This window comes from Poromitra crassiceps, assembly GCF_964638095.1.
Source record: "Poromitra crassiceps genome assembly, chromosome: 1".
Taxonomy (NCBI): Eukaryota; Metazoa; Chordata; class Actinopteri; order Beryciformes; family Melamphaidae; genus Poromitra; species Poromitra crassiceps.
Window position 1 is genome coordinate 89,372,157 of NC_139623.1, and position 19,943 is coordinate 89,392,099.

At 45.4% G+C, this 19,943-nt stretch overlaps 1 protein-coding gene across 3 annotated transcripts; it reads left to right on the top strand.

Moving 5' to 3' along the window:
• LOC310780213 (myelin-associated glycoprotein-like) lies at positions 1 to 19,382 on the top strand. Of its 3 annotated transcripts, none has more exons than XM_083640794.1 (12): positions 1 to 32; positions 7,785 to 7,906; positions 8,512 to 8,925; positions 9,112 to 9,420; positions 9,609 to 9,875; positions 11,011 to 11,337; positions 11,526 to 11,792; positions 13,583 to 13,840; positions 14,344 to 14,634; positions 15,780 to 15,891; positions 17,497 to 17,557; positions 18,205 to 19,382. In XM_083640794.1, the coding sequence occupies exons 2-12, from the start codon at positions 7,831 to 7,833 to the stop codon at positions 18,619 to 18,621; spliced, it is 2,799 nt and encodes a 932-aa protein (XP_083496920.1). In that variant the 5' UTR covers positions 1 to 32; positions 7,785 to 7,830; the 3' UTR covers positions 18,622 to 19,382. The 3 variants fall into 3 exon arrangements, with proteins under 3 accessions (XP_083496920.1, XP_083496921.1, XP_083496922.1); XM_083640795.1 differs by having other exon boundaries at positions 11,029 to 11,337; XM_083640796.1 differs by lacking the exon at positions 15,780 to 15,891 and having other exon boundaries at positions 18,205 to 18,311.
• The last annotated feature ends 561 nt before the right edge of the window (positions 19,383 to 19,943 follow it).

The window sequence follows — 19,943 nt, forward strand, 5'->3', positions numbered from 1 at the left end:
GAGGAGAGAGCAGGAGAACGAGACAGAGCCAGGTACAGCATGCACCTTATTGTGTAGTGTTTTTTTTTAATCTGTAAATGAAAAGTGGTTAAAGTGATTGATTCTTCCCTAACTTGAACTGCAGTAGATAGTTGTATTGTCTATTGTTTTTGCAAATACCTGGCTTTGCCTACAACATGGTGGACAATATTAGGGAAAATACCAGCACACAGCAAACATATATTCTGTACAGAGTACAGAAGTAGAGAATAGCTGAAAGTTCAGCATCCTCTATGCAAATGATACATGAGTTGAAGCAAAACCATTTCAGGCGGTTTCTGTGTCTGTGTTGTGAGCTGTGTCTGTGTTGTGAGCTGTATCTGTGTTATGAGCTGTGTCTGTGTTGTGAGCTGTATCTGTGTTGTGAGCTGTGTCTGTGTTGTGAGCTGTATCTGTGTTGTGAGCTGTATCTGTGTTATGAGCTGTGTCTGTGTTGTGAGCTGTGTCTGTGTTGTGAGCTGTGTCTGTGTTGTGAGCTGTATCTGTGTTGTGAGCTGTGTCTGTGTTATGAGCTGTGTCTGTGTCTGTGTTGTGAGCTGTGTCTGTGTTGTGAGCTGTGTCTGTGTTATGAGCTGTGTCTGTGTCTGTGTTGTGAGCTGTGTCTGTGTTGTGAGCTGTGTCTGTGTTATGAGCTGTGTCTGTGTCTGTGTTGTGAGCTGTGTCTGTGTTGTGAGCTGTGTCTGTGTTGTGAGCTGTGTCTGTGTTATGAGCTGTGTCTGTGTCTGTGTTGTGAGCTGTGTCTGTGTTGTGAGCTGTGTCTGTGTTATGAGCTGTGTCTGTGTTATGAGCTGTGTCTGTGTTGTGAGCTGTGTCTGTGTTATGAGCTGTGTCTGTGTTATGAGCTGTGTCTGTGTTATGAGCTGTGTCTGTGTTGTGAGCTGTGTCTGTGTTGTGAGCTGTGTCTGTGTTGTGAGCTGTGTCTGTGTTGTGTCTGTGTTGTGAGCGGTGTCTGTGTTGTGTCTGTGTTGTGAGCTGTGGAGTTTCCTATCAGTCGACTTCTCTCCCTCATGAATTCCATTCATGATGAGATTATCTGATCCAGCGCAGCTGTCGTGGATTACTCTTTAAGACACTAACTAGCACCACCTGGGTGCAATAGAGAGCCCCAGAAACGAGTCCGGAAATCATCGATGCTAACAGCCCTGGTTCTTCACAGTTTTCGCCTATGGGAGTTTTGAATGGGTTTTTGGCGCGATGCTTCTAATAATCTCTCTGGGCAACGCTGGCTTAATCAAACGCGAACCAGTGTTTAGTAACATCATCTTCACACATGAAGACCACTTTTATGAGTTTTGAAGCTTTTATGTGCCGTTAAAAGGGTGGCTAGCTAGCAAACGGCTAAATGAGACTACACTTTTGAGTCGATGGGGATATATACGTCAATAACGTCACCACTTCAAGGACGAACACGGAAATTCTCTTTCCCTCACCTGGTTCAGCCCCGTTCAGCCCGGGGTAATCAGTGCACACATCAACAACAGTCCATGTTGAGTGCTGACGTGACGTGGAAGCCTATGCTACAGTGTGTAGTTCTGGATTAGCTTAGCTCGAGCTTTTTACTTCTAGGGCTCGCATTTACGCTACAAAACTCATGAAAGTGGTCCTCATGTGTGAAGATTATCCCGCTGAACCTTGGTTCGCGTTTGATTAAACTTGCGTTGCCCACAGACATTATTTGAAGCATCGCGCCAAAAACCCATTCAAAAATCCCATAGACAGAAACAGTGAAGAACCAGGAAGTTCGGGACTTCCGCATTCAGCCTACAAAAATACGTCATCCCTGGGGCTCTCTATTGCACCTGCACGCTGATTGGCTGGACTCGGCTATATAATCTACTCTCAGGTGCGGCGCTCTTGCTCTTCTGATTCTCCAGCGAGCAGACGTATGTTGTCGTGTGAGACTGAAGTAGACATGTGTCTAGGACAGAAAAGGAAAAAGCATAGCCATAGCCTATTTACTTAGAGTAGAGAGCTGGTTGCGAGCGGCCCTTCAGGGCGCATGCTTTTAGTGTTTTGTCCACACACTTACTTGACTGTTGTGTTGTTGTGACTGGAATTCGGCCACGGCGGAGGAACATTGCAGCAGCAAAAGCAGGCGGGGGCAGGCGGCAGCAGTAGCAGCAGCGAGTCTGTGGTCCGTGTGCTGTCCTGTAGTCCATAGACAAACTCGCCCAAGGCGGGGGAATATATGGACGGACCTCAGTCATGCTTAGTCATAAAATTGAAAATAAGTATGTGTGACACAAGCAAAGCAAACTCGCCTACTAGCTTCCTCAAGGGGAAGTAAACGGCGATAAAAAAGAGTCAAGCTAGACTGCGTTAGTTGTGACACTTCCTGGGGGAAGTTTCAGAATAAAATAAGGGAAATGTTAGGGTTGTGCAACAACCCAGGTTTTATGAGTGAGAACGAGAGCTCTCACTTCGAAACAAAGTAAAACCTCCCTTTTTCTGCAGATTCTCCCTGTAAACAGTGTTGACATGATAAAAAGGGGAAGCAGTGTTCTCCTTAGGGATGGGAAGTGGATGAATATTGTAGATTAGAATCAGCAAACATTCATACTAAGCAGTGATCCCTCCTTTTCAGATAAACTCTGGTAAAAGAGGGGACACGAGACAAACTTTCCCTGAACAGGGTGCATACATATGTATGCGTTAAATACAACAATTACAATGAAACGAAAAGAGGTGGGCTGTAGCTCACCCAGATAAACATTATGCATGTGGTCAATCCCTGCATCAGACTCTGGCTTCAGAAATGTTCACATGATAAGATGCCAGGAGTGATGTATCGTAAAGATATTTGATGGAAGTGTGGGATGTTTGTAAATGTTAAAGATTCACACTAGGGTTTGTCTCTATTGTTGAGTTCCCATGGGGGACATTGTGTGTCAAATATGTGGCATGGTTCATGCACACATTAATAATAATAATAATAATAGTAATAATTAGGGCTGTCAGCGCTAACGCGTTATTCGCGATGCGATTAAGGGCCGACCATAACGCGTTTTTTTTTTAAATCGCGTTAATCGCATGCCGCTATTTTGTCCCTTCCTCGCACCCGTACTTGTAGTCAAGCCGGTCGCAGCCGTTTTCTGTCTCCTGCCTGTGCAGGCATGGAAGAGAAAGACAGCAATACGCTTCTAAATGACTCGTTTTACTTAAAAAAACCTCCCAAATGGCACAGTGGACAAGTCAACAGGGGTTGATTGCAGAGATGGCACTCTCCTGGCGAAGAAGGCCATCAGGGAGGTGCAACAGAGCGATTGTCAGCAGGGGGTTATCATGGTGCCTCCACATTCTGAGTGAAGATGGAGACTCATTATGTCAAAATGTTTTCCCTTCTGGAGGATAAGCCGCCTTTAGGCTTTGCTTGGCCCAGTTAGGTTGGGAAGCAGGTCCATGCCTGCGATGCATCAAGTCAGTTGTTGCTTATTAACTGCTCCCCATATTAAGGTGTGGTCCGAGGGCCACACCAGTCAAGTTAACTGTGCCCTGCCACCCTCCTCAGGACGGTAAAGCAGGGCTGAGTGGGCGTTCACTCTGATGTAACATTGGGCCCGGACAGTGTATCTTAATCGGACATGTGCCCGCAGGGTGACGGCCTCTGTCCGTCACAGACCAAGCTGCCTTGAGTGACCAGTCTCCCAGGCTGGGCTCTTTATATGGTTAGGAATATATTCCAACAGGCATAGGGGATCGGAGGTCAGAGCATGAAGAGTTTCCAGAATTCCTGGAAGACAAGCCGCCCTCGGGCTTGCTTGTCCCATTCTCATTGGAGGGGGTTCGAGTGACACAGATAACGAGCAGATGTGCTGGAGCTTTACACGCAGCTCAGTCTATTGTGCCTCTGTAGCAGCCACACACCAATCCAGGTAGTGCGATGTGTCAGCAGCAATGGCGACGGGTCTGTGTATAGACCCGCACACACACAGCCGGGCTCACCGTGGCCTAGCCTGCCACCGGCCTTGCCTTGGTACCTGTTATGCACCACTCTAGAGAGAGTGATATGGGTTCAGCGTCTCTGTGGACGAGTCTGAGGTACCTGCATCTTACAAGCTTTGCACAGAAGCAGTCCGGTTCACCAGGCCCAGATACTGGATATCCTTCTCCCCTCAGGGACATGGAGGTAGAACCATCGGCATATCAGTGGGTTCTCCCACCCATGGTTTTGCTTGAGGTTGGTCCAGTATGTCCGCCTCTTCAAAAGGTGCCTCTTCCGTAAGGCTGAATTCACACCGGCGACCCAAGCCTTGCCTATGCCTTGCCTTTACCCACGCTTTTTAATAGGCGTCCGTTTTAGTCAATGAGGCTGTGTACACCGGCCGCCTGGGCGTGAACCCTGCGTGTACCCACGCCTTGCCTGTGCCTTGCCGATTTTATCGAATAGGCGTGAGTTCTATTTTGAAAGGCGCGTGCAGGCAGACTTCTTCTGTCAAGCCATGAAAGAAAAACGCACAATATCCGTCGGAAATGGAAAAGTCAACTGAATTTCAAAATAAAATTGAGTTACTACAACATGTTGAGCAGAGAGACAGAGAGATTGACGGGTGGCTATCACGTGGGGCTTTCTCCCCGTCGGCAAACAAATCTTCATGAGAGAGAATAGCGACCGAAGAAGCAAGATGGACAATGTTGTTGTGCCAGGCTGCCAGCACATATTCTTGCAAGATCACCTCTCTAAAATGTCCGACTATAGTCAGACCTGGTTATACATATCCAGCATCAATAGAACATTAAATATATCCGATTTATTTTACCCAGAGGCTACCCATGACAATTCTGGACAACACGTGAAAAAATACAGTTGGGAGAGAGGAGAGGCGCTTGTGACTCGGCTCCAGGTTCGGCGTGCAAAAGGCGTGCGGTGTGATCGCAAAAGCGTGTAACAGGTTCACGCCCAGCTCGGCGTAGGCGTGGGTTGAGGCAAGGCAAGGCGTAGGTTGTCTGTGTGAATGAAACGTAAGGCCTGGAAGACAAGCTGCCTTTGGGCCTTGCTTGTTCCAGTCTGGTTGGGGACCAGGGTGACCATGAGATTGTGCCCCTGCCTTAGGGCTGAGGTCTTCCATGGTGCATTATGCCCCTGGCTCTTTTGAATGTGCAGCACAGTGCTCCTGGCCCTTCAGAAAATGGCGACTGTTGCTGTGTATTGCCTGCTCCACGCTTTAGGTCTGGTCCGAGGCTCAAACCAGTCAGTCTGTCAGACTGGCCCTTCCACCCTCTCCAGGATGGTCAAGCAGGGCTGACGTGGTCAGTCACTTGTGGCCCTTGGGCCCTGACAGTGCAGTTCCACTGGACATGTGCCTGCAGGGCAACGGACTCAGTCCATTACAGACCGAGCTGCCTTGGGAAACTAGTCTCCAAGGCAGGGCTCTCTCATTGGTTTGTGGATACAATCCATACATATGGGGATGTGAGAATCGGAACTTCCTTAATTCTTGGAGGACCAGCCGCCTTCAGACTTGCTTGTCCTGGTTTATTCATGGCCAGGGTGACCTGTAGAGGGTGCCTCCGCCCCTTGGGGGTCAATGGGTTCCACAGCTTCACATTGTGCCCCTGGCTCTTATGACCATGTGCTCACTGCTCAGTGCTCCATGCCTCGGCAGAGGAGGACTGTTGGTGCATATTGCCTGTGCTCCACCCTAAAGTCTGGTCCAGGGGCCACACCGTTTAGTTATTGAGCTGAGCCCTTTCACCCTCCCCAGGATGGTGAGGCAGCGCTGTGTGGGTCGTAATGCCCGTCAGAGCCCTGACAGTGCTCCATTGGATATATGCCCACAGGGCAACAGACTCCCTCCATTGGTTACAGACTAAGCTGTCTTGAGCAACCCGTCACCAAGACTGGGCTCTCTCATACAATCCGACAAGCTCATGGGGTGGAGCATGAATCTTTCCCTGACTCAAGAGACAAAGAGGGAAAAAAGGGGAAGACAAGCCGCCCTCATGCTTTGCTTGTCCCAGTTTAATTTGGAGGATGGTGCCTCTGCCTCTTGGGGTTGATGGCATCCACAGCGCACTGGTGCCCACGTTTTTTGGAGGCATGCTCAGGGTGGCATTGCCTCCCAAGCTTGGATTTGCCCACAGAGGGATCTGCAGGTACAGTATATGGGCTGTGCTAGCTCTCGGTGGGACCAATGCCATTGTATCGACAAGGGCAACGCCATTGTATTGACCAAAGAAGGAAAAAACGAGCCGTGAGCTCCATGCCCTTCGGTGCATAGGACTGTTGCCGCTTACTGCTGGGTGATGCTGGGGTGGTGCTGCGCCTGTGCCCTACATTTCCACCCTAAGGCCTGATCTGAGTCCCATGTCAGTCAGTCTATGGAACTGCAGCCTTCACCCTCCTCAAAGTTTCCTTGGTGATGAATTACTAAGTCACTAATGCCTCTGGGGTCATGACTCTTACGAGACAACCCGTTCTCACTCCGAGCGCGTAGCATATTGACGCTTTGTCCTGTCCCTTGTGCGTCGCTTGTTACTAACATGGTACCCTTGAGCGACACATGAAACGACTTGGGCTTTCCGACTAAACTCAATGCAAACCCATGGAAGTAATCTTTGACGCTTATGGCAACTGCTCCCCCATTAGCCTAACTGCTCCCCCATTAGCCTAACTGCTCCCCCATTAGTCAACTGCTCCCCCATTAGGGTCTGGAGGAGCTAACCTCTCCCAGACCCTAACCCTAAACCTAACCTCTCCCACCCCCCATGCCTAAACCTAACCTCCCCCAGACCCTAACCCTAACCCTAACCTCTCCCACCCCCATGCCTAAACCTAACCTCCCCCAGACCCTAAACCTAACCTCTCCCACCCCCCACGCCTAAACCTAACCTCCCCCCAGACGCTAATAGGGGAGCAGTTGACTAATGGGGGAGCAGTTAGGCTAATGGGGGAGCAGTTGCCATAAGCGTCAAAGATGACTTCTATGGGTTTGCATTGAGTTTAGTCGGAAAGCCCAAGTCGTTTCATGGGTCGCTCAAGGGTACCATGTTAGTAATAAGTGACGCATAAGGGACGGGACAAAGCGTCAATATGCTACGTGCTCGGAGTGAGAACGTGTTGTACGAGAACATACCAGGGTCCCAAGGGAGGTCTTCTGTGAAGCAAGCCTTGTTACCTGACTCTCCACCCAATTACAGATGACCTTAGCATTGCCGAGGGCCGCTAAGCCCTGGTGGCACCTTGTGCCTGGGCTAGGGGTGTGTGCATATGGCATATTTTGTCATTGTTTGTGCACAGAGGTAGCTCTGGTGGTGGTGCGTCTCATTCGAGCCCAATGGCCACTTCAGGCTCCCGGAGGAGCAGATACGTCTGCATGGTTTCCTCACAGTGTGTCTTACAGAGGAATCTCATCATGAATGGAATTCATGAGGGAGAGAAGTCAACTGATAGGAAACAGATGGTTACGATGTAACCCAGGTTTCATGAGGGAGACTTCTCTCCCTGCAACAAGCCGCTCCGAAACAGGCTTCCAATCAGATTAAGCAAGAGCGCCGCACCTGAGAGTAGATTTATATAGCCGAGTCCGGCCAATCAGCGTGCAGGCGCAATTGCACCCAGGTGGTGCTAGTTAGTGTCTTAAAGAGTAATCCACGACAGCTGCACTGGATCAGATAATCTCATCATGAATGGAATTCATGAGGGAGAGAAGTCTCCCTCAGGAAACCTGGGTTACATTGTAACCATCCGTTGTGCCTGCACCACTTTCACCAACACAAATTCCTGTATATTTCACTTGGATATGAAGTGTTTCTGTGGAGGGAGAGACTGGCTGTCTCAAACATCGACTGAAGATGTTGGTTCTCATCTGGGCGGCTCTGCTCTTCTCTGTAAGAGGCAGCATCCACAGTGCCAGCAATGCCAGCACAGGTAGAGTATGCAGCTTGTTAATGTAATGATGTTGTGATCCTATCATGACTCATTTAGACCATCATGTGACACTAAAACTCTCCAATATAACCCAGAGCAATGAAAAGCTTTCGGGGTTAGCAGCTACTGAAGAAGAAACGCTGACACACCACATTCATGGCAGAGCATCTCTGAGATAGGTTGTTAATTGAACAATTAATTTACAGAAAACATTATTCAATGATTAAATTAATAAATAAAATATCCAATGTAGTAACATTTCATTGCTGATTGGTTGTATCCCGGAACCGTCATCATATTCACAATAGATCCGATAAATAAAATGCCAATATCTGCCTCTTACAGTATGATATTTTGTTTTTGCCTGCACTCACAGACATACATGCAAAGCTATGAAACAGTAACTGTGACTGAATTAATAATGCTGGTGATGACAAGTTAAAACCCACCTAACAGCTTGTGGCAGGGTTCACTAACTAAATAACTCAAATGTCTCTGTGTGTCTTCATAATGTACAACTCACCTAATACAGTATGCCAAAAGCATAGACAAATGTAAATTAGTTTGTTCCCTATTTGTCTCTTTTTCCATCTTTGCATTAACAGGTAATCCAGTTCTGGGAGGAAATCAAACCTGTGATCAAGACGTCAGTATCAGCCTCAGTGAAGAAAACATCACAGCTGAGGCTGGACTCTGTGTTGTCATACCGTGCTCTGTCACTGATGTGACCTGCTTCAGCCTGGAAAAAGCAGTTTGGTTTAAATATGATCTGAACCTAAATATCTCTGAACCTAATTGTAGTTCTGGTCAAATATTCAACTTCAGGAACAGCACAAAAGCCCAGGCTAGATTTCAAGGACGAGTGGCGCTACTGGAGCCCAACTTGACTCAGAAGAACTGCAGCATCATCATCAATAACCTCACCGAGTCGGACTCTGGATCATATCGGATCGGAGTTACTACCAAAGATGGATTCACAAATGGATTTTGCTCTAAAAGTGTCAAAGTCACTGTCAAAGGTATGAAGAACCATGAAAAAAATATCTACCATGGGGTATGAAGTCAACTAATCTATGACTTTTAGCAACCTCTACAACAACACAAGTGTTAGGCTGTGACTGCTCTAAAATGTGCTGTGTTTGTGTTGTGATGTAGAAAGCTGATCGCCTGTTTCCAGATTCTCTCTGTATGTGATCTCCCATTAGGGCTGAGCCAGAAGCCCAGAGTGAGGGTTCCTCCACTGACAGAGGGACAGCAGGCCACACTGAGCTGCACTGCTCCAGCAGGGATCTGCTCTGGATCGGCTCCTGAAATCCTCTGGACGTGGGGAGCAACAGGAGAGAATGCCACTCACATCACAAGCAACACTGAGAATCTCACTGTTATCACACAGAAACACAACTCAACTTTGACCTTTACCCCCTCAGCCAAAGACCACGGCACCAAGGTCAGCTGTAAGGTGAGCTTCATGGACAACATCACTGCAGAGGAGACGGTGACTCTTAATGTGGCCTGTGAGTAGTGCTCTCTCACCAGGAGTTTTATAATAACAGAATTACTAAATAGACAGTATGAGTTTAGAGCAAGGAAGAGCTTTTTTGAAAATCAGTTATTTCAAGATTTTAATATGATCCAGAAGGAAGACATGGTTTAAAGCAGAAAAGTACATTGTCTGATGTCGATTTGTCATTTTGTCTCAAAGATGTGAAGAAACCCATAATCACCGGGAATACAGCTATGAAGGAAGGTGATGCTGTGAACCTGATCTGCAGTGTTGAAAGTTATCCTCTATCTCTTGTCACATGGGCCAAACTTGGCTCCAATGGTACTGAAAGTCAACTGCAGAATGGAACAGAAAAGGCCCCTCTTGTCATCTCTAAAGTGACAGCAGAACATTCTGGACAATACATCTGTACAGCTCAACACCTGAACACCACGCAGACGGCATATGCTAACATAACAGTGATGTGTGAGTACATTGTACTCATTCATTCATGCTCACATTCTAAATGATCAGCTTGAAAATCTGAGTTTACAGCATAGAGCAAAGCTCGCTGTCATTCTTCATTACATTTTGCACCCTTCTTCTTCAAGTGTAGATGGTGTGTCAATCTTTAATTCATTTTATGACCCCCCCCCACACACACATTTTCTTTAGGTATTTTATAGAGCTGAACAGTCACGTGACATGTTTTTTTTTACCTTTATTTAACCAGGTAAAAACATTTGAGAACCAAATCTCATTTACAAGGATGACCTGGCCAAGAGGCCTCAGCAAGAGCATATAAAAACACAGTCAACACAAAAAGACATACGATACAAAAACGACAGAGGACAGCATAAATAATCATAAAAAGATAGACCAGTAGGAGTCAAGAAACATTATCTGACTACAATAAAAGGAAGATACTGATTCTTTATGGGGTTAAAACAGGGGAGAGGAGAGGGCTGGTCAGCACGTACACTAGTCGACTACGACCCGATTTAGTTTGAAGATGTTAAGTGACGTGAGAGCTGTGAGTTTGAGAGTGTTTTGGAGTGTGTTCCAGTCGTTTGCTGCAGAAAAACGGAAGGAATGGCGACCAAAGACAGTGCAAACTTTTGGGATGGTGAGCATGATGAGGTCACTGGATCTTAGGCAGTAGGTGCTGTTGCAGATAGGAGGTTTGAGAGGTAATTAGGTGATTTTCCCACAATTGATTTGTAAACGAGATGAAGCCAGTGTTGTAGTCGTCTAGTGTGAAGAGAGGGCCATTCAACCAGTTTGTAGAGGTCGCAATGGGGAGTAGAAAAGGGTGCACAAGTGGTGGAGAGTATCGAGCTTACTGAAGCCCCTTTTAGACTGGCCAGAAATCCCACTAATATCCACAAACTAGTTGCATTTTCTTGAGTTTAAAAGTTTCCAAGCTGGGCCGTTTAGCCGATAGCCTGGTAAACCAGCCCGTCACGTGAACTCACATTTCATTTGGTTCTGCGTTCTGGTTCTGAGGTTGACTTTTATCAACCTCTACAACAACACAAGTGTTAGGCTGTGACTGCTCTAAAATGTGCTGTGTTTGTGTTGTCATGTAGAAAGCTGATCGCCTGTTTCCTGATTCTCTCAGTATGTGATCTCCCATTAGGGCTGAGCCAGAAGCCCAGAGTGAGGGTTCCTCCACTGACAGAGGGACAGCAGGCCACACTGAGCTGCACTGCTCCAGCAGGGATCTGCTCTGGATCGGCTCCTGAAATCCTCTGGACGTGGGGAGCAACAGGAGAGAATGCCACTCACATCACAAGCAACACTGAGAATCTCACTGTTATCACACAGACACACAACTCAACTTTGACCTTTACCCCCTCAGCCAAAGACCACGGCACCAAGGTCAGCTGTAAGGTGAGCTTCATGGACAACATCACTGCAGAGGAGACGGTGACTCTTAATGTGGCCTGTGAGTAGTGCTCTCTCACCAGGAGTTTTATAATAACAGAATTACTAAATAGACAGTATGAGTTTAGAGCAAGGAAGAGCTTTTTTGAAAATCAGTTAGTTCAAGATTTTAATATGATCCAGAAGGAAGACATGGATTAAAGCAGAAAAGTACATTGTCTGATGTCGATTTGTCATTTTGTCTCAAAGATGTGAAGAAACCCATAATCACCGGGAATACAGCTATGAAGGAAGGTGATGCTGTGAACCTGATCTGCAGTGTTGAAAGTTATCCTCTATCTCTTGTCACATGGGCCAAACTTGGCTCCAATGGTACTGAAAGTAAACTGCAGAATGGAACAGAAAAGGCCCCTCTTGTCATCTCTAAAGTGACAGCAGAACATTCTGGACAATACATCTGTACAGCTCAACACCTGAACACCACGCAGACGGCATATGCTAACATAACAGTGATGTGTGAGTACATTGTACTCATTCATTCATGCTCACATTCTAAATGATCAGCTTGAAAATCTGAGTTTACAGCATAGAGCAAAGCTCGCTGTCATTCTTCATTACATTTTGCACCCTTCTTCTTCAAGTGTAGATGGTGTGTCAATCTTTAATTAATTTTATGACCCCCCCCCCCCACACACACACATTTTCTTTAGGTATTTTATAGAGCTGAACAGTCACGTGACATGTTTTTTTTTACCTTTATTTAACCAGGTAAAAACACTTGAGAACCAAATCTCATTTACAAGGATGACCTGGCCAAGAGGCCTCAGCAAGAGCATATAAAAACACAGTCAACACAAAAAGACATACGATACAAAAACGACAGAGGACAGCATAAATAATCATAATAAAAAATAGACCAGTAGGAGTCAAGAAACATTATCTGACTACAATAAAGGGAAGATACTGATTCTTTATGGGGTTAAAACAGGGGAGAGGAGTAGCCTGGTCAGCACGTACACTAGTCGACTACGACCCAATTTAGTTTGAAGATGTTAAGTGATGTGAGAGCTGTGAGTTTGAGAGTGTTTTGGAGTGTGTTCCAGTCGTTTGCTGCAGAAAAACGGAAGGAATGGCGACCAAAGACAGTGCGAACTTTTGGGATGGTGAGCATGATGAGGTCACTGGATCTTAGGCAGTAGGTGCTGTTGCAGATAGGAGGTTTGAGAGGTAATTAGGTGATTTTCCCACAATTGATTTGTAAACGAGATGAAGCCAGTGTTGTAGTCATCTGGTGTGAAGAGAGGGCCATTCAACCAGTTTGTAGAGGTCGCAATGGGGAGTAGAAAAGGGTGCACAAGTGGTGGAGAGTATCGAGCTTACTGAAGCCCCTTTTAGACTGGCCAGAAATCCCACTAATATCCACAAACTAGTTGCATTTTCTTCAGTTTAAAAGTTTCCAAGCGGGGCCGTTTAGCCGATAGCCTGGTAAACCAGCCCGTCACGTGAACTCACATTTCATTTGGTTCTGCGTGACGGCCTGGCCCTTAAGCCTGGGAGGGTGTTTGGCAGAAGCGGAAGAGCGGAAGAGCCAATCAGCAACTGCGCTGTGATTGACAGCGCAAGTTCGCCAATCAGGAATGCTACTAGCGCTGCACTAACAAAACAATAATGGCCGCCTCCTTGCCTGATCGTCTCGAGGAGTGATGTCAGCGTTTGTCTAGTTTAAACAGCCATAAATTGCAGTTATTGCAGAAATAGACTCAATAACAACAATTAAACAAGTACAGGAGTATCGCCGCAACCGCAGAGTTTCTCGGCGGAAAACATGTTTTTGCCATTCTCCCGAGTGGATTTGGGTTTGACTGGATCCAACGCTGATTGGCTGAAGGAGTTGTCTGACAAGGCAACTACGGCCGCCCATGCTCCCGCCCCTGCTAAGGACTGGGTGAAGAGTTGGGGCCAGACCGTCACGCAGAACCAAATGAAATGTGAGTTCATGTGACGGGCTGGTTTACCAGGCTATTTAGCCGATAGAGTGACCCTGCAAGTGAGGTGGGTTTTTACACTCACTCACGATTCAGTAGGTCATGGGTTGGCTTGGACCCTCACTTCCGGGGCAAGAAATGCCATGTGACTGTTCAGCTCTGTTATCTCTGTTAGAGATAAAGAAATGGTTATAGCATCTTGGACTATTTTCAGTTTGTCCTGAGATCTTGGGACTTTTTCATCACATAATCGGAAAACAGAAATTAAGTTGTTTGATGAATTCAAATGACCATTTCTCTAAATGTCATTTTGTCTCAAAGATGTGAAGAAACCTGTAATCAGTGGGAATACAGCTGTGAAGGAAGGTGGCGTTCTAAATCTGACCTGCAGTGTTGAAAGTTACCCTCCATCTCTTGTCTCTGTCACATGGACCAAACTTGACAAAGTTCTGCAGAATGGCACTGAAAAGGTGGCTCTCGTTATCTCCAACGTGACAGCAGAACATATTGGCCAGTATGAGTGTAGAGCTCAACACCTGAGCACAACACGGACAACGTATGCTGACATAACAGTGAAGTGTAAGTACTGTAGCCTACAGTATAGGAAATGTATTTTCTTGGGCTAGATTGTTACCGTGTGCCTGGATACCTCTCATGCCTTCTTAACTACAAATCATTGTCACACTGCACTAGGGCCCAAGTCATTATGTTCATACTGAGATTGGGAGATTTGGCTTTTATTTAGTATGCTGCATACAAGTGGAACAATATGCAGAAATTCGCAAAATTAGACAAGTTAATCCCTTTTAATCAATTTAAATCTTGTTTGTCTGACATAGAGCAGTGTGAATACATGTGTTTTTGCTGAATTATTGTTGTACCTTCATGTGTGTGCTTTTTATCTTTTATTATGTATGTTTTCTCATATATTTGTTGTTGATATACTCAAATATTCGTATGCTTTTGTTCATCATGTATTGTAAGCAGGGTGTCCTTGTAAAAGAGAGCTTGCTCTCAATGACCTTTTCCCTGTTTAAATAAACGTATGATGATGATCTTTTCTGTGTGTCCTCACTCCCCAGTCTGTCCGAAGATCCTAAATGGCTCTGGGTGCGTAGCGCAGTCGGAGGTCCTGACCTGTAAGTGTATGAGTTGGGGGGATCCCTTACCCACCATCAGATGGGCTCTGTTGGGGAACCACGTTGAGCCCTACATCATTACAATTCTGTCGAGCTCCAAAGTCAGCAGCACCATCACCCTGCCTGTGAAAGACTACGGCAACGGCACTGTCGAGTGTGTCAGCACCAATGAGATTGGGGAAGTAAAGAGGAACCTCACCATCAAGAACGACGAGTTAGAAGAGGGGCATGAGGGTAATGAAAACACTGATACTCTTCTAGACCACTGATTCATGACACTTTAATACCTATTTCTTGCTATGGTCTGCACTAGACACAGCTGATACAGTGCATTATCTTAAAGCTATTTTGATCTCAAGGCTTATGCTTAAATGGTTGAAATTTGCTTCTTGCTTCTCCATCTATAGTCGGCTACTTTAACCAAATCTAAAATATCAGGTCGTTTTGATTTGGTTTGACCGCACCGCAGATATATGCCTCCACCAACAAGTGAGCAGTAGACATCCATGTCTGTCCAGACTTTGACGTTTGAGCCAAATGTGAAGAAATTCCGTCAAGGCGTTACCGAGCTTGAAAATGGTGTTTGTGAGGTCACAGTGACTTTGTCCTTTGACCACCAACATCTAAGTACTTGATCCTTGAGTCCAAGTCGACGTCTGCGCCAAATTTAACTCTAATCAATTCATCCTTGAGTCCAAGTGGACGTTTGAGGCAAATTTGAAGAAATTCCATGAAGGCATTCCTGAGATATCGCTTTAACGAGCATGAAACGAGCGGTCGTGAGGTCACAGTGACCTTGAACTTTGACCACTAAAATCAAATCAGTTCATCCTTGAGTTCAAGTGGACGTTTGAGGCTTTTAATGAACATTGGACGGACGGGCGACCTGAATCCATAATGCCTCCAGCCTGGCTATCTTCGGCTGAGGCATAATCAAGAAAAATGTAGTGTTCAAACTTTTGACTGCTAGTGTACTTCATATCTGTATGACCTTAACAGAGAACAGTTGCCATGACACAGCCCTTTTTATGCCTCCCCCGGCAATAGCCAGGCCGGAGGCATTATGGATTCGGGTTGTCCATCCGTCCGTCTGTGCGTCAGTCTGGAAAAGAAATATTAAAAAATAAAAGAAAAAAGGATGAACTGAAAGTGATTACATTTTGGTAGTCAAAGGTCAAGGTCACTGTGACCCCACTAATGCCATTTTCAAGCTCGGTAACGCCATATTTCAGTAACACCTTGATGAAATTTCTTCACATTTGGCTCAAACGTCAAAGTCTCGACAGACATGGATGTCGACTGCTCACTTATTGATGGAGGCATATATCCGCGGTGCGGTTGTTCTAGTTTCTTTCACAATTTGTTCCTCTTGACTCTAGGTCAAGACAGAGAATTTCTAAGAATTGTTACAGAGTTGGAAAATATCATTGCGTTTTGGATCGGCGCCGTCCTTTCAGCAACCATCTGCTGTTTGGCATGGATATGCCATCGGTACGTTACTATGTTCATTTTATTTTCTGTGTGAATTTCAAGCTTTGTACATGTGTACTGTTCATTCATACAGTATGTGATAAAGTCCCGGGCGTCTGGGTAGTGTCGAGGTAAAAGCACTCACCTATACCATGCCACTGCGGTGGCCCACGTTCAATTCCCAGCAGCCGTATTTCCAGCTTTGTCAGACGTTCCTACACGTTCACGGGGGAGGGGAATTGGCCAAGTACACTTGTGGAGAAAATGGGGCGGGATGTTATGTTATGTCCCCATGAAATGAACTCCCGTTACTTTTACTTCCTGGAAAAACATCTTTAGCATCTTTAACTGGTGACCTCATGCTGCACCAGTAGGCGTAAATAACAATTCCAAACAATGCCCCTCCAATAAAACTGCAGTGTTATTATGGAACCCACCACGCCCTATGCCCGCCTACGCAGCAGTCAAGTGCCGGGATTGGCCAGGAGCGAGTGTTTTGTATCTTTTGACAGCTCTTGTCTCTTGACAGCTCGAATCTCCCACACCACAAACACTGCGCCCAGCCCACTGATTTCATTAACCAACTGAATTGCTCTTGATAGCGGACATTGAAATAAATTATGGTCACGTATGTTCCTTAGTGTAATATATTAATGCAAATGAAAAGGTAACACACAAGCTTTTAACACACAATAACTTTTTAAACACATCTTTATTTTAAAACATGATTGTGAAATTCAGGGGCTTTAGCCAAAGCTTCAACAATAGAGCAGACATATTTTAACTTGATCTAAAATTAACAATATAAAATGAAAAATACAACAATATAGAACAATCTAAATTGTTAGTTTTGTTAAGAAGTTTTGATGCAGCAAAAATTAATTAAAACATTGTTAATTTACCATTTTTCTTTTTCATTTGAAACCAGTTGGCTGGTTGGCTCACGTGAGCATGGGCGCCTGGCCAATCCCAGCCGCGGTGGGTTCCATAGTAATGCCTCATTCAGGGGCGGACTGGGATCATAATTCAGGCCGGGCATTAGATACCAAGCAGGCCAGGCTGATACGGGGCAACGTGCGTGCCGGCGTCCGAAGGGCGGCGGTGAAAAATTTGGGCTGTTTGAAGCCCAATTTGGGCCGTTTGAAGCCCAATTTGGGCCATTTGATGGCAGATTTGGGCCGTTTGAAGCCCAATTTGGGTCGTTTGTAGCCAGATTTGGGCCGTTTGAAGCCCAATTTGGGCCGAGTCCAATTTTACAATGAGATGCACCCACTTTAACCATGAATAAAGTAATAAAACCACTAGTAAACCAGTGCGCCTGGCCTGTTGTCCAGTGAGTGGCCTGACTGCGGGCACCAATTTTTTTTTTTTTTTTTTTTTTTTTTTCCAGGCCAGGCCAGGCCAGGCCACCGGGCATTTGCCCGACGTGCCCGATTATGCAGTCCGCGCCTGGCCTCATTGCATTATATCAACCAACATCCTGTTTCAACAGGAAATGCCTCGAATCAAGGGAAGTAAAGATGTCATTTCATGGGGTCGTTGAAGCCTGTTTAAAATGAACATAAACAATCTGTGTTTGAGTTGTTTTGTTGCTGTTGAAATATTGTTGGCAATATTTCTCCTCAGAAAAAGGAACTCCAGAAATCTTTCTGAGACCCTAGAGATGGTGCCTTTTCAGGATCAACTGGTATTTACATTTATCTGTCATATTATGTATCTGTAGAAACATTATGCACTATGACTAGTGGATCATAACTGATTCAAGATACATATCCCATCCATATCCCTTTGAATTGTCAATGTTGAAAATATCCGTACACATCTCACAGGCTGACGGATTTAATGCATAGAGAAACATTGCTGCGTTTAAGGATTGCCTTTGCCTCTATTATTCTAAACATTTTGAAAGTATCAAAACAAAGTGACTGCAACTAAATCCACATTAGAAAACAGAACCTTTAAACGAGGCATTCCGTAACTTTGTGGTGTCACAAAGGGTCGCTCATTATCATTTTTGTAAGAAATTACAGACTAAAAGAATGTGAGTGTTTTTTGGTACATGACACCACAAAAGCAGCTTTGAATGGGCATCAAGACATAAAATAAAACACTTGAAATTATAGAATATGGGACCTTTAACCCATTGATACCTGATGCAGCATTTGCGTGTATATCCCTCATTTGTGTGCGTATCCCTTTAAGACCGCGAACCGCGTTAACGCGGTTCGCGGTCTTAAAGGGATACACACACAAATGCTGCATCAGGTATCAATGGGTTAAAGTAGCTGGCAAATGTCTGACTTGTCAATGTAATTTCAACATTGTATCCAACAGACAGATGTGGGTCAAGCAGAGGAAGTTTACCAGACCCTCCCGCAAGGAGGAGACCAACGTGGACCCCAGAGCAGTGAGGCACAGGGGAAATCAGCTGCTAACAGTGAATCAAAATATGCCAGCATCGACTTCTCCCTGTTGAAGAAGGAGAGTCCAGAGGAGGCAGAGAAGAAGCAAGAAACCACAGAGACAGAGTACGCTGCAATCAAGAAAGACAAAGACAAGATGGAGGAGGAGGATGGACAAGATGATGTCGGAGAGGAGAGTGAATTGCTGAAGGAGGAAAAAGAAAAGGAAGACGAGGAGGTGTTGATATTGGAGGATGAGGATTCAAAATACAGAATCCCACAGGGGGAGGGAGCGGAGGGTGAAGCGCTTTATTCCAATATGAGGGCTGTCATGGCTGAGGAGGAGTGAGACAGCAGCTTGTGGGGGTATTGGGTTTGACTATTCAACCCGTTCTCATTCCCAAAGCATCCGTGACAGTCATGTCATGGTAGTGATCCACAGGAGCCGTCATTTTGTTACATTGGCTACTCCACATTTGCATAAAGTTGAGGCCTAGGCTACTTTTAAAGCAACTCTGGGGCATCCAACGCGACTCGCCATCTCTGGAAACTCACGTACAAAGTTTGAACTAAACGTCGATCCAAAATAAAGACAGATTCAGCAAAGTTGGCTTCTCACCTGAAATGTTTTCAGAAACACATTTCAGTTAAAGGTACACCCAGCTATGTTTTTGTGTTAAAATAAGTCTTAAATGGCTCTACATGTATATTCTGACAGCAATCACTGAAATAGAGTGTTTGGTCAGTGACTTGTAACCCCCAACCCCCCGCTGTCCTCTATCTCTCTCCTGTAGTCCTGCAAGCAGGGCGGATGTATCTCCGCAACCGTAACTCGTAGGTCCTGACCATAGGCGATTCTAGGCTTTGCAAACAGGAGTAGCACCAGCAGGATAAAAATAGTAGTCTGACTGGGGGGTTTGTAGGGGCAGCTGTGCCCTCCCTGGACAAAGAAACTGTACATTTTAAAGTAAAATGCATGATTCTGATGCACTCTGAGCAAAATGAAGAGGCAGGCTAGTATATGAAGAACTACACACATCACATTAATATCCTCTTCACTGTGCTGTGGCTTTACAATGATGAAAAGATAATTGTCTAATAAACACAGGTGCAAGCAAAACACTAATGAGGGTTTCCAAATTCCAATCATGGAAGTTTGAAGCCCTCATTAGTGTTTTGCTTGCACCTGTGTTAACCCTGCCTTTTTCGACAAAAAATGCCCCCCGTGAGAAGGGTCTGTCCCAACTCCCAGGCCTACAGTAAGCAACACATATGACTAAAGTGTGTAGGCTACAATAAAACAGAACAGACAGGTTGCTGATATGGGATTCATGGCTTCTGTTCAGATATCAAACGCATGGCATGTTTGTGCCTTCCAACCATAGCATTAAAGTTAGTCAGACTTTTCTAGTAGAACAATGTACTAATAGCTTATACTGAAGTAGAACCATACTGTAACTGTAGTAGGCTACATTACTGGTTCATTTGAACAAAACATTAAGAATAAGAGCAGCTTATGGAATTTATAAATGTCCTTTGTAACAGCAGTGTTGAGAAATATTTGAGGCTGTCTTCAATTGTGCTATAACAACATTGGTGAGCTTTGTACAAAGAAGATACAGGCCCACTGTTGCATTAATATTGGTATCCTATTTTATGGTTAAGTTTGCA

Excerpts from the sequence above, each read along its gene's own strand:
- LOC310780213 (XM_083640794.1), top strand. The coding sequence starts at position 7,831 with ATGTTGGTTCTCATCTGGGCGGCTCTGCTCTTCTCTGTAAGAGGCAGC. Across the intron at positions 11,793-13,582 it reads TGCTAACATAACAGTGATGT|ATGTGAAGAAACCTGTAATC; the intron begins GTGAGTACATTG and ends TTTGTCTCAAAG. Across the intron at positions 14,635-15,779 it reads GTTAGAAGAGGGGCATGAGG|GTCAAGACAGAGAATTTCTA; the intron begins GTAATGAAAACA and ends TCTTGACTCTAG.